Source organism: Pelobates fuscus, chromosome 4 (genome assembly GCF_036172605.1).
Source record: "Pelobates fuscus isolate aPelFus1 chromosome 4, aPelFus1.pri, whole genome shotgun sequence".
In the NCBI taxonomy this organism is placed as follows: domain Eukaryota; kingdom Metazoa; phylum Chordata; class Amphibia; order Anura; family Pelobatidae; genus Pelobates; species Pelobates fuscus.
Window position 1 is genome coordinate 117,211,761 of NC_086320.1, and position 26,441 is coordinate 117,238,201.

General features: G+C 41.3%; 1 protein-coding gene across 1 annotated transcript in view; it reads left to right on the forward strand.

Annotated features, from left to right (window-relative positions):
• The window catches only part of SMCHD1 (structural maintenance of chromosomes flexible hinge domain containing 1), a 181,109-nt gene that overhangs the window by 4,541 nt on the left and 150,127 nt on the right, over positions 1 to 26,441 (forward strand). The window contains exons 2-7 of the mRNA XM_063453045.1: positions 6,305 to 6,380; positions 7,515 to 7,676; positions 8,493 to 8,575; positions 15,695 to 15,825; positions 17,036 to 17,150; positions 18,265 to 18,384. Coding sequence (XP_063309115.1) covers positions 6,305 to 6,380; positions 7,515 to 7,676; positions 8,493 to 8,575; positions 15,695 to 15,825; positions 17,036 to 17,150; positions 18,265 to 18,384 — 687 coding nt within the window. The remainder of the gene's footprint in view (positions 1 to 6,304; positions 6,381 to 7,514; positions 7,677 to 8,492; positions 8,576 to 15,694; positions 15,826 to 17,035; positions 17,151 to 18,264; positions 18,385 to 26,441) is intronic.

Sequence of the window (26,441 nt, forward strand, 5' to 3'; positions counted from 1 at the left end):
GATTAAGGTAAGAAGCTGAAGGGGTTTTCACTTTGTAACGTCATAGGGACAAATCACGAAACAACCAAAATGGGCCATGGATGATGTTTCCATTGATTCGGATGTGGTGGCCAGCCAGCTGCCACATTCAAATGTTTAGAAAAACCAAACAAACAGCCTAAGGGTGGGGGGTTAATAATAATATTATTATTTATAAAGCGCCAACAAGTTTCGTAGCGCTGTACAATGGGTGGACTAACAAACACGTATTTGTAACCAGACAAGTTGGACGCACAGGAACAGAGAGAGCTTACTTGCTAGAGGGAGTGGGGTATCGTGACAGAAAAGGTAAGGGTAGAAAGGTAGGTTGCTAGGATAGTATTACTGTAAGGAATAGATTTGTGCAAACATTTTTTGGAGCTGGTTCATACTATTAAAATTCCTTTTAATCCAAGCATAAACAAATAGATCTACCTAGGAAATGCCTGTGGAGTCTTCTTTAATGAATAAAACTCAACAGGTAAATCCTGAAGGTATTGGTTAGTTCAGTTGTGGATTAAAAGGAATTTGATTTGGACGAACTGCCTCAAATAAATATTTGCACAAGTCCCCCCACCTTCCATGCTTCTGTCCACCAATCGGCCATTGTCCATGATGGACTTACCATTGTCAATTCTCCCAACTCTTAAGACCATTTATTGGTCCCCAAGCCCATATCCACCCTCCCATTAAAAAAAATGATCTACCTACCCCTTTCACACTAATTATAGTGGGGTGCCCCAATAAGTCTCAAACCTGAAAAAAAATATCTTGTCATCTTTTCTTCAATGCCTAAAAATGGCAAATAAAAATCCATAACAACTATAAAGAAAAATGTAACTGGATGACAAAAAATCCATCTTTACCGTGCGAGTCTTTCCCACATACTGACTTTTTAAAGTCAACCAATGTAAGTCAATCGATCTGAGCACTCTGACAGGAAATTCATGAAACTTTGTGGGAATATTCCCACGTAAGGCTCATGAGAGATAAGACTTCCCTGTAAGAACACTGATTGGAGTACAAGCATTCCAATCAGAACCTCTACTGAGAATTCAATAGCTGACAGTTACTAGTTAATTTGAATTGTTTTGTCTGAAATAATGGATGGATGAAGAGATTTCTCTTGAGTTTCTCTTTGGGAGTGAACAGATCCTAATCCAGTTTCTGAAGCATCAACCTCCAAGACCAAGGGTTTAGATGGTTCAGGATGTAAAAGAACCGAAGGAGTGGCAAATATTTTTTTTTTTAAAACAAACTGCCTCTGGAGACCATGTCTGAGTAATGGTTCCCTTACGAGTCAAACTGGTGATAGAAGCAATCACAGACAAAAAGCCTTTAATAAATCGACAATAGTAATTAACAAAACCTATAAATCTCTGGATAGTTTTCACTCTTAGGTATAGGCCATTGCAAGACTGGTTCTTACTTGGTGGGATACATATTAATGATATAACATATCCTAAAAAGTGTACCTCTGGTTAAATACATTTTTCAAGTTTGCAGTACAGTCTGTTATTTAATAGCGTTTTTGAGAACTTGTTTCACATGGATATGATGTGTGGATAGGCCAGGGGGGTATATCGTTATGATAAACTAAGACGCAAGAATGAATATACTCTCTTAGAACATCGTTTATGATGTTTTGGGAAATCGCTCGGTCATTGCATAGTCAAAAGGGCATCACATGATACTCATAAAGTGCATTCCTCGGATTAAAATCGTTTTTCCACTCATGTCATGATATTCGTATAAATCCTTTTTCTAGAACATCCTGGATGTACTCCTCCATAAATTTGCTCTCGTGAAGGGACAAAGCATATAGCCTACCCGTAGAAGTATAGTAACATGTAACAACTCTATCACAGTCATATGGACTGTGTTGAGGTAATGTCTCTGAATGAGTCTTAATTAAATACCTCTTTGACAGATTCATCCTGTGATGATACAACTGTGGATATTTGGGAGCTGTTAAGGGTACCTTAATGGTTTTTATGGTTTTCACAGTAATCAGACAACGTTCCGTTTCTCATGGACTTGTCTCTTTAGCCAACCAAAGAAACCCTGCTGTTCCTTCTTTTGGATCAACAGCAAAAACATATGTGAGGAAGGCTGAACTTGATGGACGCAAGTCTCTTTTCAGCCATGTAACTATGTAAGAAGGTGAGGAGATAACCTGTAGGACTAAACTCTCTTGATGTAGAGACCCTATGGAGAGATTTAAAGAACATGTTTCCTTGGTTATTAGGGGTGTCTGGAGAGGTCTAACATCTATAGCCTCTGTCTCTTAGTGGTAATAATTATTACCACTAAGAGACAGAGGCTATAGATGTTAGACCTCTCCAGACACCCAGACGCTCCTGAATCAACGACAGCTTTATAATATAAAATATAATCTTCCAAACGTTCAGATAAATCCTTAGCTGCATTCTCATCTTGGAGCCTATCAGAAAGTCACTCAAAACAGGCATATACTAAGGAACTACCGGTATTAGTCCAATTGACCTCTACAGCAAGGTTGTTGAATTCTATGACATTATCGGCTTTAGATCTTTTACCCTGTTTGATACTCACCAGGGATTTAGCAGCATTTTTCTCTCATCTCAATGGTTTAAAAGTTCATCTAATTACTATCACAAATTCAAACTAACCATAAGTGATTGAACTCCTACTATCCCACAAAGGGTTTGCCCAAGTAAAAGCTTTTCTGGTTAGTTGATTGATGAGAGATCTTCTCAGAGGGAAATGACTTGGGAAACGCTTTGGAGTGGTATTCAGTTTGGTCGAGAAACCCCTATATTAATTATGGTCCCTGCCAAATCTAGAAGGAGAGTGTCTTATAGATGGAGCAGTGTGAGCACCAGACTCTGCTATAGCTGTCTGTTGATGTGTCGTGGAGCAGGAAACCTTTCAGATTGGAGATTGGCAGCATGTGCTTATAAAATCTGAAACCCCTGAGCGAACTAATCGATCGGGTGATGAAGTTACTCTACTTTGCCTCACAAGTTGACATTTGGTGACTTAAGAAAAAAATATGGGAAATAAGGGCTGCGCCAGAGAGACTTTATATAAAACAAAAATAACAGTCCAAATAAAAAGTCTTATCTAATATGCTCTTATTGGAGTCACAGAGTCTATAAGGTTCTTGGTCAGGAACAATGTCCTCGCTGTCCTCATCTGTGTAGATCCACTCATATGCAAGAGATAAAACAAATAGAGAACCAAATAGTGCAATAAGCCTAATAATAAAACAAATAAAATATAAAAGGCTGGTATAAAACTCACATGTACAAGAGCTATAGCTAGCTCTAGTGTCAAAGGCGTACAACGGTACAATCCCCGCTTATGGGATATGGGGTAAACGTCCTCCGTCAATGGTATGTTCGACACTCAAATAAAAAGAGACAACCAATAGTGTTCACTGGATAAAATAATGGAAATAAAATATATAAAATAGTACTCACAAGGAAGGAGCAGACCAACCTCTCCTTGAAGATAACGCTGGTGGTATGATCCCCACCTAGGATTACTTAGGAGTCCAGGGTAATAAAAATGCCAGGTAATCAGTCCGGCAACTGATGCTGGACATACTCATGCCCTGCATTAGGACATCCATCGTCAACTATTTTCTCATAGGAAAGCATTGATTCATTCACTGCCATGGTAACCTGTCAGACTTATAAACTAAGTACCAATTACTAGAACTAGAAGTGTCTAACGTATAAGAGATAATCTAAATTTCAAGTGTTATAGCAAATGGCCTGAATATGTATGCCAATGTGATATTGCAGTTTTTCCTGTCTAATATAATTTTTGTCAGGTCTTCTACTTGCTGTGACATTACCCTATTTATAATGCTGGGATGTCTCAGCAAATTCGAATGTGTAACGGCACCTATAGGATATCCCACTCAGTTCCATTAAGTGTTGTCACAAATAAAATTGAGTCTTCAAGCCCCTAAAATACATTGCTCCAGACCTTTTTCTATTTTACAGAATTTCAAATGCAGCTCAATTCTTTAAACTGTAGTATCCTCTTCTTGGCAATCTGTTGATCTTTAAAGGAACACTCTAAGCACCAAATAAACTTTTAGCTTTGTGAAGCAGTATTGGTGTTTTAAAAGCATTATGGAGTGCCGAATGTTGACTACCCCTGCTGCCTGATAATTTAATAGAGCAGGAGATAAGACATTTTTAATTAAACAATAAAGGAAGTTGAAAAGTTAGATCTCTCTTTTCAGGAATTATGTAGGGTGGTATGTGAGTCTCAGGTACTGGAGGTGTGACCAGGACTGCATCAGCAAAGTGATTTAACTTTCACTGACAGAATCTTTATGAAGATTCATAAAGAGTGTGATACAATTTAATTGGGGGGGGGCGGAGCTTAGGATCCGGACAGAGCGGTTGTGCTGCACCTCAGCTCCTGCTACACTTGGCATTTTTTGGGGATAACCCCCCCAAAAACCGTCACAATCGCACACTGGACACCCGGGGGTATCACCCGATACCACACTCAAGCCTGTAATCCCTCGGGGACCAAACAAAACACCCGGAGGCCTACCGGAGATCAGGCAGCGGGGAGACGACCGCTCCCCAGGCTGACTGACCTGGACAAGGATCCCTCGAGAGAGTCATCTCCTATCTTCCTCCCCCCCCCCCCACCTCTGGACCGATGGGGGACATCTCTGTCCAAATCAAGAGACTGGAATAGCAACCACGAGCAAACCATGTCAATCTACACACTGCAACATCAGGGCAGCCAAACACATGGCGTACCCAAGATGGCGGCTGTAAGAAAACCACACGGACCAAAGCTATTACCTGAGATTGAGGATCACAGTGACATCCAACAGCGCATAGACGCAGCTTTTGCCAGATTCTGGTACAAACTGGAACAAAGGCTACAAGCATCGATGGCAAACAAGCTACCCCAGCCGCGGCGAACGGACTGAACGAACACACTGGGTGCGGAGACAGGCGACACCGCAAACGCAGCCAGGCCGCAAGACTGGAGTGGGGAACGCGGGGAAGAAGCGCTCCACTCCGGGCACAGCAACTACTCTCAAGACAACCGCGCAAGCAAGCAGCCCGCCCAGGCCGGGTGCCAGGAGGAAACTGCCTCCACAGCATCGACCACCCTGCAGGAGGAATGCCCGCCGCTGGCGGCGACAGAAAACCGGCTCCAACTGCACCCGTTATGGGAATGCCTCGACCTCACAGAGCCATCGGGCCAGTGGTCAGACGATGCCACCCTCAAAGTGGGCCTGGGGCTGGAGGGGGTCCTCGCCCTGCAATGACCGCTCCGACACCACCTACCTCTCCACTCCTGAAGACAACCTGCCGCGCACTGACATGGGCTGAGCGGGACTGATATATGGACACACAGTACTGGTTAACACTCTCCCCACACCTTTATTTTTTCTTACTGCCTTACCTGTGCCAGATGACGCGCTATGCCTTTACTTACCACCTTCTAGCCATTACCTTTATCGCAGCCAACGCTATAGCCACAATGTAATCCATTGGCATGTTGTACTAGATTGAAGGGCAGAACATATAGGTCAACTATTAGCCATGAGACCATTCCCATAGCACAGGCAGCTTTATTGACCCTGTTAGTCTAGCATAACTCAATATGAGATGTAACATTACCGAAAGCATGTTTCCTAACCTATACTGTCGCGGAGAGCAGCATGTCTAGGATGAGATGTATAGATCCCTTAAACTAAAATGCCGCTGCCTCTGTTTCACATACCCCCGGTAAGACAGGCAAACCAAAGTCTAGACTTAATGCGTAATACAGATGTAGGGAGCACTATGTCGACAGGATATTGTTTGTCCTGCCCAGCTACCTACTAAGCATCATTCATTTATTTTATTATATGTTACTTTATTTCGTTTTACTTAACTAAGCCTGTATCGCTATGTTTATTCATGTTTCAAAAAGAAAAAATATGGCAGTCTTTCTTAGGAGTGTAGTTTAAACCATCTTGTTATCATTAACGTGTGTTATCCCTCAATACCTCCTTTTTCTATTCTGTACCCCATAACGCATATGCCATAATAAAAGAAAGATTTACAAAAAAAAAAAATACAATTTAATTTAAATGCCAACACTTGTGGTGTGAATGAGTGTAATGGGCATTTCTGTGTGCAATATGCTAACACATACCAACATATATAGCTGTGTGAATACATGTTTTTCTGTTTAGATTATTGAAATATGTTTGGTTATGTGATTCCTATAATGTTGTTTTCAAATAAGATATGTTTTTCTTATTTTAAAGGCTTTTGGAATCTCTTCAAAAGAAAATTTTGTTATATCTACAACAAATCGAACAGAAGTCACAGAAGCCAACTTCAGTAAGTGTCATTGCTAATTTTTCCAAGACTGTTGTAACCTATAGTCTAAATATATATATATATATATATATATATATATATATATATATATATATATATATATATATATATATATATATTTTTTTTTAATTTTTTTTTTTTTCCTTCTTCAAAACTGTAAGTTCATTTCTCCCAACATTTCAAATGGACAAGAGGAACACTTTAATTTTAGGGGTTTGAGTGGAAGTATGTCCAGGGGCAGGGCTGTTGTGAGAAATTTTAAGTGATATACTAATTACCGTTTATATGACTAAAATAGAATTTAGAACACAATTAATGTATCTTATTTACACAGACCGATTTCTACACACATTTATTGTGGTTAAAAGGGACACTTCATTGCCCAAATCCAAAAATAATAAAACTCACTGCTTAGTAGATATACCCCAAATGAAAACCGCTTGAAAAAGTTGCAGTTCTGCCTTTGCAATCCCTTCCATTCTAAGTCTGTCCAGACTTTCTGTTGCTGTCCAATCATACACTTTTAAAATGCATCTTAATAAGAAGTCTTTGCAAGGCAGGTTCTCTGAGCTAATTTCCTTCTGAGTTTAGCTTCACTGAGCAAACAAAAACAGGAAATAACAGGACCTGTTGTCTGCTTGAAAGCCGAGAGGGTGTAACCAGGTAAATTTATAATAATCAGTTGAAATCTACACTTTTTGCATAATGAAATAAAGAGGACACACTCTTCACACATGAAGATTTCAGCAAGCGAAAGTGCTTTAGGCACTGCAATATAAACATTGAAGTTTCTCTAAAACTGCAGTGTTTTACATTTCAGGGCTGAGGTGGACATGAACACTGCACCCAGAAGTGGTCTGGGTGCCTATAGTGTCCCTTTAAATACTAAAACCACAAATATTCCGAATGGTTTACACAATTTTGGACACTATTTTGTATAATGTAAGGAGTTGGACGTACCATAAATTGAGGAATTGTAGTTGAAGATTTTGTGTACTTACTCCACAGCCTTGCTTTTAATTGCGGAATAGTAAAATGTCTGTATTTGACCAATATGTGGAATATCATAACCTATGTTTAAAATAAAGCTATATGATTACATATATTTTCTTACCTAATTTTACATGTTTGTAGGTTTGCTTATTAGAGATGGCATCACTTTGTACATTCTCAAGTCCATTGATCAGTTGCTACTTTCAGCAACAAAAGAGAAGATAGAGTTCTTACCCCACTATGATACATTGGTTAAAAGTGGAATGTATGAATATTATGCCAGTGAAGGCCAAAATCCATTGCGTAAGTATATTTTTTTTAGTGTTTTTTCCTTTTGGTCCTCCTTGTGGGAATAATGTTATAATCAATCATAAAACCTTGCATTGGTGTAAAAAAATAAACTATAATGCTACTGTGTGCTATTTAGAATGTATTAATGATATACATTACATTTACACATTGAATAAGCCATTACGTTAAACAAGAAATGTTTAAGTAAATGTTATGACTGTTTGGTAAAAAAAAAAAATCAGATTAGTGTCGTGAAACTTGAAGGTTCTAAACTATAAGTAAAATAAACTTTAACCATGAGAAATGGTTAAATATTGGCTCCTAAAATGTTTGCCTTGCAAATACACTCTCGTAGTTAAAAACTTTAACTAGTAAATTCACATAATTTTTCCTGTCCTACCTCTTACTTACTTAGACTGGTTTGTGTGAATTTGTTTTAAAAAAATCTTTACTTGAGATTTTTTCTGCTCAAAAATTAACTCTTGCAGACATATCACAGCGACTCTTGATTTTTTTCCTCAGTCCTCCCAAGCACTTAGCAGACTTAAAGAAAGTATTGTGGGACTGTATGATTATCTGTGTTCACTCTGCACTTGTAATCAGCTTCAGGGTATTAAAGCCCATACATGAGCTCAGTCTTGTTATACTTGGTAGGTCTGCTTCTTGCTTTCATATTAGAGTCTGTGTACATTTCTGATGTGTTTTTTTTTTTGTGTTATGCATATGACATAAAGACTAAAAAAAGAACATCTGGTGTTTTGGGTAATTCTAATTAATTATAGAATTAATAAAGTAAGGATATCTTCTAATTCTTGTTTATTTTTAAAGCTTTTGCATTGGCAGAGTTAATAGACAATTCGCTCTCAGCAACCGCTAATAATTCAGGTATCCGCAACATACAGATAAGACTGGTAAGAATTGCACAGATTTATTTTTGTTCCTGACATTTTGTTAATGATAGAATGTGTGTATGTATGTGTATATATATATATATAATGTGTGTGTGCGCATTGGTAGCCAAATGATGACAGGTGTAGCTGGATAGGAGATAGTTCCAAGTATAAAATTATTTTAATATTAAATATAAGATGCAAAAATGAATACCAACATGCATGTCGCCATAAAAAGACAAAGTATTGGGTTTTATGGCAAAACACATTTTGGTATTTTATATTTGTCCCCATTTGGCTTTATAAGGGTGTGCCTATTTTTAAACTAACAGAACACACTCAGCCCCATCCTGGCTACGGAGTATGTGCGTTTACCACCTAGCATATATATTTCTGTACTTAAAATAATTTGCAATATTTGTTTGTCCTACTTGTCTTTCTACGTGTAATTGGGACTCCTATATAAGCTGAAGGTAATTGAATGAGACGTCTGAGTAACAAATACATGTCTATGATTCAGTCCACTACCAGACTTTTTTCAAGGCAAATTGTAATTGGTTCGATTCTAAGCCTGTCCAGACTTTGTGGTGCTATCCAATCATACACTTTCTAATGCATCTCAATGAGAAGTCTTTGCAAGGCAGGATCTCTAAGCTACTTTCCTTCTGAGCTTAGCTTCACCGAGCAAACAAAAACAGAAAGTAACAGGACCTGTTGTCTGCTTGAAAGTCAAGGGGGTGAACCAAGGAAAATATATACCGTATATACTCGAGTATAAGCCGAGTTTTTTAGCACATTTTTTGTGCTAAAAAACCCCAACTCGGCTTATACTCGAGTCAATAGTCTGTATTATGGCAATTTGCATTGCCATAATACAGACTGGGGGAGAGGGGGGCTGGCAGAGCTGTAACTTACCTGTCCTGCAGCTCCTGTCAGCTCCCTCCTCCTCCGCGCCGTCCGTTCAGCACCTCGGTCAGCTCCCAGTGTAAATCTCGCGAGAGCCGCGGCTCTCGCGAGACTTACACTGGGAGCTGACAGAGGGAGCTGCACAGACCGCGCGGAGGAGGAGAGAGCTGACAGGAGCTGCAGGACAGGTAAGTTACAGCTCTGCCAGCCCCCCTCTCCCCCCACTGAACTGCCAATGACACTGGACCACCAGGGAAGGAGCCCCCCTCCCTGCCATGTATCAAGCAGGGAGGGGGGACGAAAAAAATAATAATTAGTAATAATAAAAAAAAAATAATAATAAAATAATAAATAATCATACAAAAATAATAATAATTAAATTAAATAATAATAAAAAAATTAATAAAAAAAATTTTTCCCACCCCCCACCAAGGCTCTGCAACACACACACATACACACACACACACACACACACACACACACCACTCATACACACACACACACCACTCATACACACACACACACCACTCATACACACACACACACCACTCATACACACACACACACCACTCACACACACACACACTGCACTCATACACACACACACTGCACTCATACTCATACACACGCTGCATTCATACTCACACTGCATTCATACACTCACACTGCATTCATACACACACACACTGCACTCATACACGCTGCACTCATACACACACGCTGCACTCATACACACACACTGCACTCATACACACACACTGCACTCATACACACACACTGCACTCATACACACACACTGCACTCATACACTCACACTGCATTCATACACACACACACTGCATTCATACACACACACTGCACTCATACACACACACACACTGCACTCATACACACACACACACTGCACTCATACACACACACACACACTGCACTCATACACACACACACACTGCACTCATACACACACACACACTGCACTCATATACACACACACACACTGCACTCATATACACACACACACACACTGCACTCATACACACACTGCACTCATACACACACACACACACTGCACTCATACACACACACACACTGCACTCATACACACACACACACTGCACTCATACACACACACACACACTGCACTCATACACACACACACACACTGCACTCATACACACACACACACACTGCACTCATACACACACACACACACTGCACTCATACACACACACACTGCACTCATACACACACACACTGCACTCATACACACACACACACACACACTGCACTCATACACACACACACACGCTGCACTCATACACACACGCTGCACTCATACCCACACGCTGCACTCATACACACACACTGCATTCATTATACACAGACTGTAAATAAATATTCAATTAATATATTTTTTTTAGGATCTAATTTTATTTAGAAATTTACCAGTAGCTGCTGCATTTCTCACCCTAGTCTTATACTCGAGTCAATAAGTTTTCCCAGTTTTTTGGGGTAAAATTAGGGGCCTCGGCTTATATTCGGGTCGGCTTATACTCGAGTATATACGGTAACAATTGTTGAAATCTAATCTACACTTTTTGCATAATGAAATAAAGCGGAAACACTCTTCACACATAGAGACCTATTGGATGAGTCTCAAATAGGTACTCAAAGTCTCCTTGTGAAATGTAGTTTGGTACCCAACCCTCAGTTGAGCGAGCCATGTACATGATCTATCTCCATATAGGTGTATGTGTTGGGGTCTGAGAGTTCTTTAAAAATCTCTTTTGTGTAGTTCTCATAATTCATAAGGACTATAGCTGCATTGGATATATAGTAATATAAGTCTGAGGCCAAATCCTTTAATGCAGATCTATTTACGCCTAAGATATTGAAATACTGTGTAGCTCCAAGTCAATCTCTTTATGTCCTAGTTTCTATAGAGCTTTTGAAAATATGATCTATACCCTTAATAACTTGCCTTACCCAGTGCACCTCACATACTGGAGTAGTACCACCATGATTGAATTCCTTGATCTCTTTATTTTCATTAATGGAAACAGACGTCAGTACACCTGAATACCAAAGGTACTGATAGATGTACCATTTTCCATGTTACAAGATTTTAAAAAGTATAGACTCCTTACCTGTATCACAGTTTCTCCTTGTTTTACGCAATAACTCAGACATGTAAAATGTGAGACACAATTACAATTGATAAATATCTGCAAAGAGGCTATTTGTTGGATTCTGCCCGAAACAAGGCCCACAAGAGGTTGGTGAATCTATCACCTTGAGTATGGCAAGAGCAGGACAGAATGGTATTTGCTCGGGCCTTTCATACTAGGTCACATGAATTTGTAAAAGTGGTTTTGGGAGAACTGGGACATTTTAAGCAAAGTTCCACATTTTCTAGCACAATTTAAAAATTGATCAACTACAGAAGGGGAGCTAACCTCAATTGGTGCATACAGAACAGTAAAGAACAAGGGCAATAGATGAATGTGAACGTTGGCTGTTAGATGCTTGTGGTGCAGTGCGTGTAATTGTATGACCCTGGGGTCATATATTTTATCCTTGGTCTGGCAAAGAATACAAGTATTGGTATCTTATTAACACGTTGTAAACCAATTACTTGTCCCTGCGGTCTGATTGGGATAAAATCCAATGCCTTCAGGGAAAGGATGAAAGACCACAGATCTGCCATTCTGGCAGCACTGACAGGGGATACTTCAGACATTCCAATTGTTTATCATTTTGCAGAGGCAAGGCATACCTTACCTTCACTACGGTTCATGGGCATTAGTCATATCTCAAATTTGCAACAAGTTACTTAGACTGGAAGATTTTTGGACTCATACATTGGAAATTCTTTCTCCCATTTGATTAGATGAGAACTCTTTTTCTAATAATTTATTTTTTCTCCAACAATGAACATTTTCATCATTCTACAGACTAATTTTTCAATAAATTAGCGTTGACTTGTCACTATAGGGTAGCTCTTTGATAATCAACATGTCTTCATGCTAGTAGTTATATCAAGATAGAAAAGCAACATAGAGAGAGAGCCTCGTGATTCAAGTGCTACATTGATTATTTGCTTCACTAGTTTGCAACAATTAATTTGGGCATGTTGCCAGCAGTGTTATTGAGAGGTCCACATTCTTAGTTATGAGATTGATATTATGTGCTTTTTTTGTGTATATATATATATATATTTAAATACTTTTTGTTCCTCTCCTTTTTCATGGTATATGCAGTTGTGCTATTGTTTCCATATCTGCCTGTCTTGGTATGCTTGTTTACTACTGTGGAGGTGCATTCTACTTTAATGTCATGAGCCTCTTGTTCATCAGTCACACCCTCTTTTTCATTTCATCATCCCTATTTAAGTTTGTTGTTAGTATTTACAATGTCTCTTAAAAAAAACAAAAAAAAAAGGTAATTGAAACATGTAAATGTATTTGCTACTCACTGCACACTAAAGCAGATTTATTAGAAAAGCTTGAAAAGGTCCTTCAAGTGGACTCTATCAAGGTACATATAGTCTGGCTGCAGTTTCATAGCTCTGGGGCAAGGAAAGAACAGGAGATCGCTAGTGCTGGGCCCAAGGAAAAATAATACATTATATATATATATATATATATATATATATATATATATATATATATATATATATATATATAAATTATTATTTTTCCCCATCCTAGTTGTCTTGTGGTCAGTATATAAAACTTGTGCTGTGATTCATGGCATACAGCAGTGTGTAAGGATCTACACCTTTTTTGCCATACATCAAGCTACAGAAATATGTACATATCTTTGAATATGTGTGTGTGTGTGTGTGATTCACAGCATGATGCAGTATGTAAGGATCCACACCCCTCCTTTACCATACATAAATCTGGTGCTAATTCTGCCTCTACTACCTAAAGTGCATCAACAATCACAACAAACCTTCTGTAAGTGCAGCATTTCAAACTGAAACCAATGTCATACTCTGGTGTGCCTGTGATGGCAGTCCAACTCTTTTTAAAGGTACACTATAAGTATCAAAACTAGTACAGCTGAATGTAATGGGTTTTAGTGCACTTTGTTTCTATTTGTTTGTCATTATGTCTCTAATTGAAAGTCTTTACATTAAGTATCTCCAAATAGATTTGAATGCTTTTCATAGAGGAGCATTGGATTTACGATACGTCATATTAAAATATAGATATCTATAGAGCAAAAGCAGACCTGTAGTGAGTTGTTTGTATCTCGCAAGATTGAGAGTGATGATGCTCCACTCAGTCTGGTGTGACTGTACAAGTGGTGGCAGTCCCACTGCTATGTAAAGCAGCACTGTCATGTCCGCATCCGTTTTTTTTTTTTTTTTTTTAATCCCCCCTACTACACTACCTGGGTCCTGGATCCTGGGTCCCGCCATCTTTGTGTGGGCAGATGAAGGCCCTGTGGGACACGTAATTTCCCCACACTAGATAGCACTATGAAATTCTTGCGCATGCCCAGTTAAATACTTGGGCATTTGCTATTGTCCGAAATTCGGATGGGAATTTCGTCAATTCGTTTGTCATATAGACGAAAGAATGAATATAAATTCCAGAAGAACAAGCAAACACCGAATTTCAGTGTTCGTTTGTTCAGTTTATTACAAGGAGGGAGCTACCGGCTGGCAGCTCCCTCCTTGTAATATGTAAAAATAGAAGCGGCAGGGCCACTACTTTTGGGCGGCAGCAACGACCATAGTACATATAAGCCCCAATACATTCAGAAAAAACCAAAGGAAAAAAGTTATCTGTGCTCTTCCCAAATCCTTCTGCATATTTATACAAATGGAGGTTGTTTAGTTAATCTAATGGCCATTAGAGGGATGCCCACCTGCCACGTCAATGCGAACCTCTTCGGTGGGTCCTACACGGACTATTCACTTTGCTCCCTTGAGCTTCTGGCAAAGATATCTCTGAGACATAGAGGGGTATAACCCCTACATGCTTATTAACCTTTAATAGGGATCACATGGGGTGGGCGGAAGCATTGTAACATAGCTGTGTGATACAAAAGTGAATACAAATATACAAAAACCTGCGCTCAAACTCCCACTACTCTTGGGCGGCAGCAACGACACATTACACAAAGAGAAAAATGTGACATGCGCTCTTCCAAATCCCTATGCATGTTTACACAAATGGAGGTTATGTAGTTACTCCAATGAACAATAAAACTAAAAACCTGTAAATAAAAGGTTCCACCCCAACTAGTTAATAGTTTCCCCACCATAGGGCCATTTATTGGAGGGGGCTTTTTTTTTTTTTTTAAACCGTGAGCAGGCTGCTCACTGTTTAGTAGACATGCCCCTACTCGCAGCATAGCGAGAAGGGGCAGTCTCCCTTATTCAATTTTTACTTAGTATTAGTAAACTTGGCAATCTTGGTCTTTCAGCCTTTTGGTAGGTAGCTCCCTAATACCGTGGGAATTAGGGAGCTATTTACTATTCAGCTGCAAGATGCAGCCGCAGATCGGATCGGAATTTCATTCATTTGAATGAAATTTCGAACTGACCTGAAACTCGTCCTAACGAGAGTGGACAACCTGTTCTCATTCTGTTAGGACGAAATTCGGTAGTCTCGCTGGCGTCCTGTGTAAATGACAGGACGTTCGGGAATAGTGAAAGCAGGCATCACGAGATCACGGAGGAAAGGGTGAGTATTGTGGGGAAATTTCTTTGACCTACAGGAAGTGGGTCAGAGCTGGTCAAGTGTAGGAAAAATATATAAGATAAAGTAGTCCCTACTTTTTCTTATGTTTAGAAGAAACGAACAGATCCTAAGCGAGGGAGAGAAGAGGAAATGAGCAGGGAAAGGTAATTTCGGCATGACAATGCCGCTTTAAAGGTGCATAAACCCAGTACCAAACCCAATACAGCTTAATGTAGTAGTTTTGGTACATAGACTCTGTTCCTACACTCTGAGAAATGCAAAAATGCTTACATATATCAGTCAGGATGCCTCTAATGGAAAGGCTTCACATTCATTATCTCCAAATGGCTTTAATTGCTTCTCATAGTGGAGCATCGACTTCAATGTTTCTGTGTGAGTAGCAGCCGAATGTGGTGCTTCTCTCTGAGAAACATTGGATTGGCCCAAGATCATCAAAAGTGGTTGTGTGTGCATGTATCTATATTTAGTGTGTAGATATGTAAAATAATTGTCTGACCTATTTGTTTTCGTATAGCTTTTTGATGAGACACAAGGAAAAACGTCTGTGGCAGTTATTGACAATGGAAAAGGAATGAATACAACACAGCTTAAAAATTGGGCAGTGTATCGCTTGTCAAAGTTTACAAGATATGTTGATGAATCAAGGTTAGAACTCATTTAGAAAATGCATTTCAGATTTTTACTGTCTTCTGTCCAAGTGTGTGTATATGTGTATTTTACATTTTTTATTTTTATTTTTTATTGTACTATGTCTGCTTTGGGCACAGTTATACCAAGAAAACGGCAACCAGAATTTCCAGCTCAATATGCAAATGAGCGTAGACAAGCATTGTGTTTCAGATTTCATCCTGCATTTCTGCAGGCAAGCTTACCAAACAACCACTTTTGTAAATACGGCTTTTTAAACTAAATCATGAGTTTTGGCCCAAAAGGACCAACAATCGACTTTTCAGTATTGAAATTTTAGGTCTCATCATCATGGTTGCTGGTTCTCATCTTGTAGTTCTAGTCGTTCTCTCAGTAGATAACAAAGAACTAATGAAGTTGTGATGAGAACAAACACAATAAAACTCCATGGCTTCATGCAAATTCCATGGCTGGTATGTGGTCACTTTAACTACTTAAAACTGCTTTTCGCCTATTTTGCAAAGAATTCGCCCCCTGGAGTGAAGTGATCCCGAAGTGCTGAGGTGCATTATACTGACCTGATGCTTTCAGCAGTGGGAGCAGCCATCTTCTGTCTTCAGCTCCTGGTCCTTCATCCACTAGTAGCGGATGTAAGTGCTGTATGTCGTGCAAGAGTCTATGTAGGATGCTGCAAGACAGTGGGAACCTCCATGGATATTCTCTCATGATGAGCAAGATAATGCCCTCTTCCCACAGCTGTTGCAAGCAACGGCCGGGGTACATAACAAAACTGTACAGCAGTAGCTTTGCCTTTTGTCTGAATTTTATCATACGACAAAGTATTCCCTGTTTTTATGGTATCTTCTGACTGCATTCTACATAGATCGCAGTCTATATGAGCACTTCATAAAGATTTTATCTTGAAATACTCAAAATGTATTTTCTGGTGACTGAAGATCAGAAATGATAATGCACAACAGAATATTTTTTTATTGATTTAGTGTGTGTGTATTTGTGTTTCTATTATTTTTTAAGAATTTAATATGCATATAAATTAATATAAATTATCTTTAAAAAACATTCCAGGCCTATTCTCCTATGTGTTATTTTTCACTCATTGCTTCTTTTTGCATTTAGGTTTTATATGCCGCTTAGTATAATGAACATCTTTGCATAGGTATAAAAAAAAAGTGAATATACTTCAAATTTTAGTGTCTTCCTTTTTCAGAGAACAAGGGGGCTATGTCCGCCCTCCACCAATGCCCCGTAGTTTGAATAGTGACATCTCCTATTTTGGTGTTGGAGGAAAACAAGCTGTTTTTTTTGTTGGTCAGTCAGTTCGGGTATGTACCATTATTTTCTTAACCTTGATATTGATTAAAGCACAGTGCTTTGTCCTTGAGTGTTTACTTTCTATCTGAATTCACATAGCAATAGATCACAAATTTTCTAAATAAGCATACCAAGTAACACTTTTTTCATATGAGAATCCAGTTTCTTTGATGCATAAACGCTAGCTCATCCTAACCATGTTCAAAACCTGTACCACTATTAATGATAATGAAAGAAGCAGGAGAGTTGCGAGTAAACCCAAATCGTAGGCATTCATCCTAGCCACTTAAATTAAAAAAGCATCTATAAACATACTATAGTTTCTAATAAATAACTATTTTCCCACGTGGAAACTTATTTTTCAATAGATTGGCTGCTGACTAGCTTTGACTGGCTTTGACTTTTATTGCTTCTCTTTCTGCAGCAATGTTCCAATTTTTTTCCATGACAGGACATGTGTTATGTGCATACGTAAGAGACTTTACACATACTTAATATTGTTTATTTTCTATGGAATATTTGATCATGCTTCCTTTATGCACTATCCTTTCATATTTAAGGTGTGTAATACCATTAAAGGACAACTATAGCCACCCAGACCACTTCAGCTTAATGAAGTGGTCTGGGTGCCAGGTCCATCTAGGATTAACCCTGCCTGCTGTAAACATGGCAGTTTCGGAGAAACTGCTATGTTTACATATGGGTTAATCCAGCCGCTAGTGGCTGTCTCATTAACAGCCACTAGTGGCGCTTCTCGCTATGATTTTCACAGTGAGAAGACGCCAGCGTCCATAGGAAAGCATTAAGAGCGTCCATAGGAAAGCATTAAGAATGCTTTCCTATGGACTGGCTGAATGCGCGCGCGGCTCTTGCTGCGCATGCGCATTCAGCCGACGACTGCCAAAGGAGGAGGAGAGTCCCCAGTGCCGAGGGAGCCCGGCGCTGGAGTAAGGTGAGTTTTTAACCCCCTTCCTCCCCCTTCAGCCCGGCGAGAGTGGGACCCTGAGGGTGGGGGCACCCTCAGGGCACTATAGTGGTCCTTTAAGTTTACATACAGCGATGCATGTTGCACTAAAATATTGAATCGCATTCATAATACTAATTCACAAAGTCTTTTTATTCAAGATTATCACGAAGACTACAAACACACAGGACGTACATGAATTTATTCTCTCAAAAGAGGACTTTGAGAAGAAAGAAAAAACCAAAGAATTTATATATAGTGGTTTTATTAGAAACCGAAAGGTAATAATATTTTAAAATTGTTTATATTTTGTTTATCACACATAAAAAAACAAAATGTCATAAACATATTAACTATTGCAGTTTTGGAAATTGTAAACATTTGACTATAACAGTTATATTAAAGGGACACTATCGTCACCAGAACAACTACAGCTTATTGTATTTGTTCTGGTGAGTATAATCATTCCCTGCAGGCTTTTTAAAGTAAACACTACCTTTTTTTTTTTTTCAAAACTTCGCAATGTTTACACGGAACACGATAAACAGCCACTAGAGGAGGACTTACCCTGCAATGTAAATATTGCAGTTTATGAAAACTGCAATAATTGCACTTGTAGGGTTGAGTGTAGTTGGAGTTGGCACCCAGATCACTCCAATGGGCAGAAGTGGTCTGGGTGCCTTGAGTATCCCTTTAAATGTGTGAAATTGTCGTTTGGGTTCGCGGGAGAGTGTGGTTATTGAAGTAATTTACTTTTGCAGAGGAAAGAGCCAAGCTGTATGATCGCAGCATAAATTTATAGTGGAGAAAGTTAGACGCATAGTGAGACTTTCTCCAACAGCGTTCATCAGTTATGGAGCATTTTTGGAGGTATCAAGTCAGCTTGGTGTGCCAAGGTTGTTGTTGGGGGGACGCTTGCTGCGTTTGAATGTAGGAGGTGCCATGATGTCTAATTGAGAGGAGAAGGTGGATTTGTAGAAGGAGGTTGCAGAGCTAGGACATGTGAGGTTTGAGATAGGTAAAATTAGAGTTTCTGATGATGCAGGCAGAGCCAGCAGCAGCAGACTTGAATAAATGTTTTTACTATATTAAGAGGGGCATGGAGCTAGATGGTGTTTTTAACACTATATGGTCAGGAATACATGATTGTGTTCCTGACCCTATAGTGTTCCTTTAAGTGAAGCATAATCTGTTACATTTTGTGAAGACCTGCAGTATAATTTTTCCTTCGTTATTTGAGGGGGGTGGGGGGAAATGCATCCATAATTCAAATATTACAAGCAGTGGAGTGGAGTGCTCAGGACAGGGCACAGAACAGTACTCACATTGGAAGCCTAACACATTCCAAAGCCTGCCTTTAATTTAGTTACGCCAGAATGCACACAAAATGTTGGACTTCATCTGTGAGTCTTTTTCATTGCCCTGCCCTGAATGCTTATACTTGAAATATATGCAATAGTTGAAATATACTCATATGTTTTTGTTTTAAACAACAAAGAAAACCATGTGCTGTTTTCTCTTGTCACACATAATAGATGTTCCTAACTTCTATTTGTTTTCCATGGTTTGAGTAAATTTTTATGCAGGCAATAGAAAACCCCAAAGAAAGATAAGAAAATAAGTAAAGCTAATAAAGAAATCTGTATCTACCTCTTTAGGGCTAATATATACCGGTAGATTTATTGTATAAATGATTATGTGTTTTAGATGGTATAAATCAGTGGTAGTCAACCTTTTTCTACCTACCGCCCACTAATGCATCTTTTTGGTTGAAAAAATTTCCTTACCGCCCACCAGTTTTCGCGCAAATGCGGTATATTTTTAAGAAAGGGGGGTGTTTTTTAAAAAAATAAATGTACGTACATTTATCTTTTTATTTCTACTTAATGCAGGTTTATAAGGTTTTTAACTTTATAACGTTTAATGAGAAAACAATAAAGTAAATTGAAATTACCTTTACTAGTGATTAATGAGATCCTTGAGGTTGATGCTGCGAGACTAAATATTTGATATCTGGTTCGATTTTCGTAAGGAACAAACAAAGGTCTCTTTCAGTGATATTCAGACGACTTCTCTGTTTGCGCATAATATGATTTCTCATTTGTGCGTCAGCTCATCTCCTCTCCCTCCTCAATTCCCCTCCCCACCTTTTATTCCCCTTTTTTTCTATTTTTTAACCGTCCTTATAGCAATGCCCAGTAGGAAGGCTGAGCTAGGTAGCCCACTTACTATAGTCCACTATAACATACAGACACACACACAGGGGACACACACAAAGACACACAGGACACACACACAAAGACACAGACAGGCACACATACAAAGACACAGACAGGCACACATACACACACACACGTATGTGTGCCTGTCTATGTCTTTGTATGTGTGTCCTGTGTGTGTGTGTCCTGTGTGTGTGTGTGTGTCTTGTGTGTATGTTATAGTGGACTATAGTAAGTGGGCTACCTAGCTCAGCCTTCCTACTGGGCATTGCTATAAGGATGGTTAAAAAATAGAAAAAAGGGGAAAAAAAGGTGGGGAGGGGAATTGAGGAGGGAGAGGAGATGAGCTGACGCACAAATGAGAAATCATATTATGCGCAAACAGAGAAGTCGTCTGAATATCACTGAAAGAGACCTTCGTTTGTTCCTTACGAAAATCGAACCAGATATCAAATATTTAGTCTCGCAGCATATACATACAAACAGACAGGCACACATACAAACAGACATGCACACACACATAAGACATACATAGACACACACACAAACAATGACACATACATACAAAGACAAGACACACATACATACAGACAGACACATACGACACACACAAGACATACAGACACATACGACACACACAAAACATACATACAGACACAGACAGGCACATATACAGACACACAAGACATACATACACACACACACAAAGACACAGACAGGCACACATACACACAAGACACATACATACAAACAGACACACAGACATGCACACACACAAAGACACAGACAGGCACACATACACACAAGACACATACATACAAACAGACACACAGACATGCACACACACATGCAGACATACATAGACACACACACGCAGACACAAAACACACATACAATGACACATACATACAAAGACAAGACACACATACATACAGACACACACACACATATATACACAAACAGACACATACACACACACACAAGACATACATACAAAGACACATACAGACACACACACATATATACACAGACAGACACACACACAAGACATACATACAAAGACAAGACACACATACATACAGACATACACACACACACACATATATACACAGACACATACAGACACACACACACACATATACACAGACAGACACATACACACACACAAGACATACCTACAAAGACACACACACACAAACAAACACACACACACACACACATTATATTTAAGTCACCCTCCTGTTTCCTACCTTTAAGGTGCAGGAGGGTGACTTTCCCTGGGGTCCAGTGGTGGCTCAGGTGGATGGGAGTCAGAGTTCCCACTCTGACTCCCTGGTGATCATCCCGCGCGGCTCTCAGTTTTAGCTCAGGTGGATGGGAGTCAGAGTTCTCACACTGACTCCCTGGTGATCCTCCCGCGCGGCTCTCAGTTTTAGCTGGGAGGAGTGACCGGGGAATCACTTCCTCCCAGCTCTGATGTCATCACAGGGGGCCCGGTCGCGCTGTTAAAGCGCCCAGCGCTGACCGGGCCCCCTTACAATCCGCATCCATCGGGTGGCCCTGACAGCATGGGCCACCCGATGGACACTTTGGAAGGCGGCCCCGGCGGTTTACCGGGTGGGCCGGAGCCGCAAATGGTCACGGCGGTACCCAGTCGCACGGGTACCGCCGGCTCGCACCGGCCCGATCAACCTGGAAATCCCTACCGCCCACCTGGAATCCTGAAACGCCCACTAGTGGGCGGTAGGGACCAGGTTGACGAACCATGGTATAAATAAAAGTAATGAATATTTTAAGTACCAAGCTTCAGTTTGCTTGTTTGTACTTAAGGACCAAATCAGTTTTGGTGTTTTTGCTGCGTTCACCACAATATCCACCCATTTCATTTATTGCACTAATACATATTATATGCAGTTTTAAAAGACAAAATGGGCTTTCATTTAATGTGACATACATTCATTATATGGACAAAAGTATTGGGACACCTGACCATGACACCAACAGGGACTTTTATGACATTGTATTCTAAATACATAGGCATTAATAGTAATTGGTCCTTCCTTTATATCTTTCTTCTGTGAAGGCTTTACACACGGTTTTGGAGTGTTTCTGTGGTACCTTTTGCCCCATCATCCTGTAGTGCATTTGTGAGGTCAGGCACTGATGTGGATGAAAAGGATGAAAAGGCCTGGCTCTCCATTCCAGGTCAACCCAAAGGAGTTTGGGGTTGAGATCAGTGCTCTGTATGGGCCAGTTAAATTCTTCAACACCAAACTCATTCAACCTTTTTTTTTTTTTTCAAAATTCTTTATTTTTAAAATTTTCAACTGTTAATGCGGGATACAGAATAAAAAAGGGGAGGGGTACAAGTACAATCCTTATATTCAGGTGAGTTTACGATTTGGCGTTTCAGGATTGGGGATAAAGAGACTGAGATAGTTGTGGTTGGTGTATCGGATGTCATTAGCGATAGTCTCTTGCGTTGACGTTGGCTGTTGATCTCTGGGATGTCAAGGAGGTGGACTGTAGGTCAGTGGCCGTGTATATGGGCTAGTACCTTGTACGTCTAGGGGGGTTACAGAGGCGGGTAGGGTGGTTGGAAGGCAGGGGGGTTGCGCTTACGTTCGTAGGTCTCCATGAGGCCAGTACCTCACGTCGTGGTGCGGGGTTGGTTCGGTGGATAGGCCTTGATCTGTCGGAGTCAGTGATCTGTGGTGGGCGCTTCCGGTCAGGAGCCTGCCCGGGGGGGGGGTTGGGTTTCGTGGTGAGAGTTAGGGGGGGAGGGGGTGGGGGTGTTCGCCTTTTGTAGGTTTCGGGTGATGAGGGGTCGGTGTGTGTGGGGGGGGCAGTGTTGCCGTTGTTTCCAATTGAGAGTCAGCAGTTGTGTGAGGGGGGGGTTGAGGTGTTAGTTTGGAGTGGGAATAATATTGATGGTTCGATTACCAGTAGTCTGGCGAAGACGTTTGGGGGTTAGGGAAGGTCTGAGCAGTGATATCTTGGAGGGGTCGTGGGGGAGGGGATCGGGGCGACTGTCTTCCGGAATTGGGAGGATTTAGGGGTGGGTCAGTCTATATATGACCCAGGGGTCCCATATTTTGTTGTGGTGGTGGGTTGTGTCGTGGAGTAGGGCCGATAGATTGTCCATCTCCCTGGCTTCCTCTATTTTCTTGATGGTTGTGTCCAGGGTGGGAATGTGTTTGTTGCCCCATTGTTCGGTGATTGTGCGTCGCGTGGCTAAGGCGATCTTGGCGAGTAGTTTGTTTTGTGTCCTAAATAGGGGGGTATGGGGTTTGGATAGTAGCCAGATCCATGGGTCTAGTGGAATCTCCGTGTGTAGGAGAGCTGATGTTAGGTCTGCCACTTTTGTCCAGAGTTGTGTTATGTGTGGGCAATGCCACCAGGCGTGGATATAGGTGCCCTGAGACCCGCAGCCCTTCCAGCATTCGTCAGTGGTCGAGCATTTCATCTGTTTCAACCTTAGGGGCGTCAGGTACCATCTGAGGAGCGTTTTATAGGCCTGTTCCCTGTGGTTTACACATATGGTAAGGGAAGCAGTCGCCTCCCATATTGCCGACCAGTCTGACGGGTCATTGGGGGGCCACAATGTCCCTTTCCCACGCTTTGGTGTATGCGAGTGCTTCTGTCGGGGAGGAGGAATTTAGTTGGAGGTAGATGAAGGAGATTTGGCCTTTGCGTATCGGAGAATGTAAGCAGTTTCGTTCGAATTGGGTCAGGGTAGCGGTGGCCGTGGAGGGGGTGTTGAAGGAAGATGCGGATCTGGAGGTACCGGAAGTGGTCAAAGGTGGTCAGCGGCGTGTGCCGGGGCAAATCTGGGAATTGGAGCAGCTGGTTGGATTGAAAGAAGTGGTAGAAACGGAAGAGATCTTTGTACTCGAAATGCGCAAAGTCTCGTGGGATTCATTCCGGGGGGCAAATTGTTTGTTTCGTAGGATTGGGGTTAGGGGTGAGGGGGAGTTGATAAGTCGGGTTTTCGGTGTGGTCTTATCCCATACCTGAAAAGAGGTGTTGAGGGCTGGGGACGTTTGTGGAGTGGTGGGTCTGGATTGTTTGGGGACCCAGAGGAGCAGTGAGGGGTGGTCCCTACCCATCAGGTCGTGTTCGAGGTCTACCCATAATTTTAGTCCTGGGGGAGCGTGTAGGTGTTGTATTTGTGTCAATTGGGCCGCCTGGAAATAGTGTAGGAAGTTGGGGAGCCCCAGACCCCCTGTTTTTGTGGTTTTGTACATTGTGGATCTCCGTATTCTGGGTTTTTTGTTAGACCAAATGAAATTGTAAATTTTTGTCTGGAGTGCTTTGAAGTCCTTTCGGGAGATGGGGATGGGTAGGGTCTGAAATAGGTACAGGAATCTGGGGAGTAAATTTATTTTAATGGAGTCTCTCCTCCCCATCCATGAAATAGGCATGGTGTTCCAGGTCTGGAGGTCTGTGTAGGCTTGGTGGATTAAGGGGGGGTAGTTTAATTCATACGTGGAGTCGGGGTTAGCCGGTAGGAGTATGCCGAGGTACGGGATGCTGATGTCGTTGTACTTAAATGGGTGTGAGCGTCGTAGGTCGTTCAGGTCATGCTCTGGGATCCCGATTGGGAGTGATTCAGTTTTGTCTAAGTTTAATTTGTACCCCGAGACTGCTGCGTACTCGTCCAGTACTGCCAGTAGGGGGGGTATGGATTGGAGTGGGTTTGTAAGTGTGAGGAGGATATCATCGGCAAAGGCCGATATTTTGTATTCGTTTTGTCGCACCTTGAGGCCGGTGATTAATGGGGAGTCGCGTATTTTTTGCAAGAAGGGTTCAAGGGAGAGGGCGAAGAGAAGCGGGGAGAGGGGGCATCCCTGTCTGGTTCCATTTTTAATCGTAATCGATGTTGGGCTAGAGTTGGGTATTAGGAGGGTGGCTGATGGGTTATTATAGAGGGAGGACAGCCAAATTTTTTGAGGGTGGCGAAAAGGAAAGGCCAGAGGAGGCGGTCAAATGCCTTTTCGGCGTCCATGGACAGGAGGAGGGTCGGGATCTTCCGGTGTGTTGCTACCCATATGAGATCTAGAGTGCGTCTGGTATTATCATTGGCCTGTCTCGATGGGATAAATCCCACCTGATCGGGGTGGATTAATTTGGGTAGGGAGTGTTGGATGCGGTTCGCCAGGAGTTTCGTGAAGATTTTGAAGTCTACGTTGAGGAGGGAGATCGGCCTGTAGTGGCCTGGGTTGGTGAGTGTTTTGTTTGGTTTCGGAATTAGGCTGATGTTTGACCTTAGCATATCGGCGGGCAGAGTCTCTCCCTGGAGTAGCGAGTTGTAGAGTGAGGCAAGGTGTGGAAGGAGGGCAGCCGAGAATGATTTGTAGTATTGGCCCGTAAAACCATCCGGTTCCGGGCATTTATGAGGTTTGAGTGATTTAACTATGAGGGCAATTTCTTCCGTTGTAATAGGTGAGGTGAGGCGTTGTTTGGTTTCTTCTGACAGTGCAGGGAGGGGGATGTCTCGGAGGTAAGAGTCAAGAGTCAATGTCTTGGGGTTGATTGTGTTTAGGATGTGTTCTATGGTCGTAGAGTTCTGTGTAGTGGCAGCAATTCGGTCAGGGGTGGCGTGCGTGGTGCCTCCGGGGGAGTTAATTTTGTCGATACGTTTGGCCTGTGCTCTTTGGCGGAGTTTGCGGGCTAAGAGCGAGTCCGCTTTATTGGACTTATCATAATAGAGTTGTTTAGTCCACAGGAGCGCCCTTTGGGAGTCCTTGGCCATGAAGGTTTTGATAGCCTGTTGGTGGATCTTTATTTGTGCCAGCTTGTCTAAGGAGGGGTCTAATTTGTGTTGGGCTGAGGCGGTTCTCAGGGAGGTTATGTGGTGTTCTAATTCTTGGAGCTTCTGTTTTTTGAGCCTGGTGGCCTGTTCAATCAGTGTGCCCCTAACCACCGCTTTGTGTGCTGCCCATAGTGAGCTAGATGAAGCGACCGAGTTCGTGTTTTCGGTAAAATAGTTTTCTATGGTTGTGCGTGTGTCCCTCATGATGTCCGGGTTTTGCAGTAGAGTGGGGTTTAATCTCCAGGTCCAGGAACTGGTCGCTAGGGGGGATGTCCATTTCAAGGGAGATTTCCGCATGGTCTGG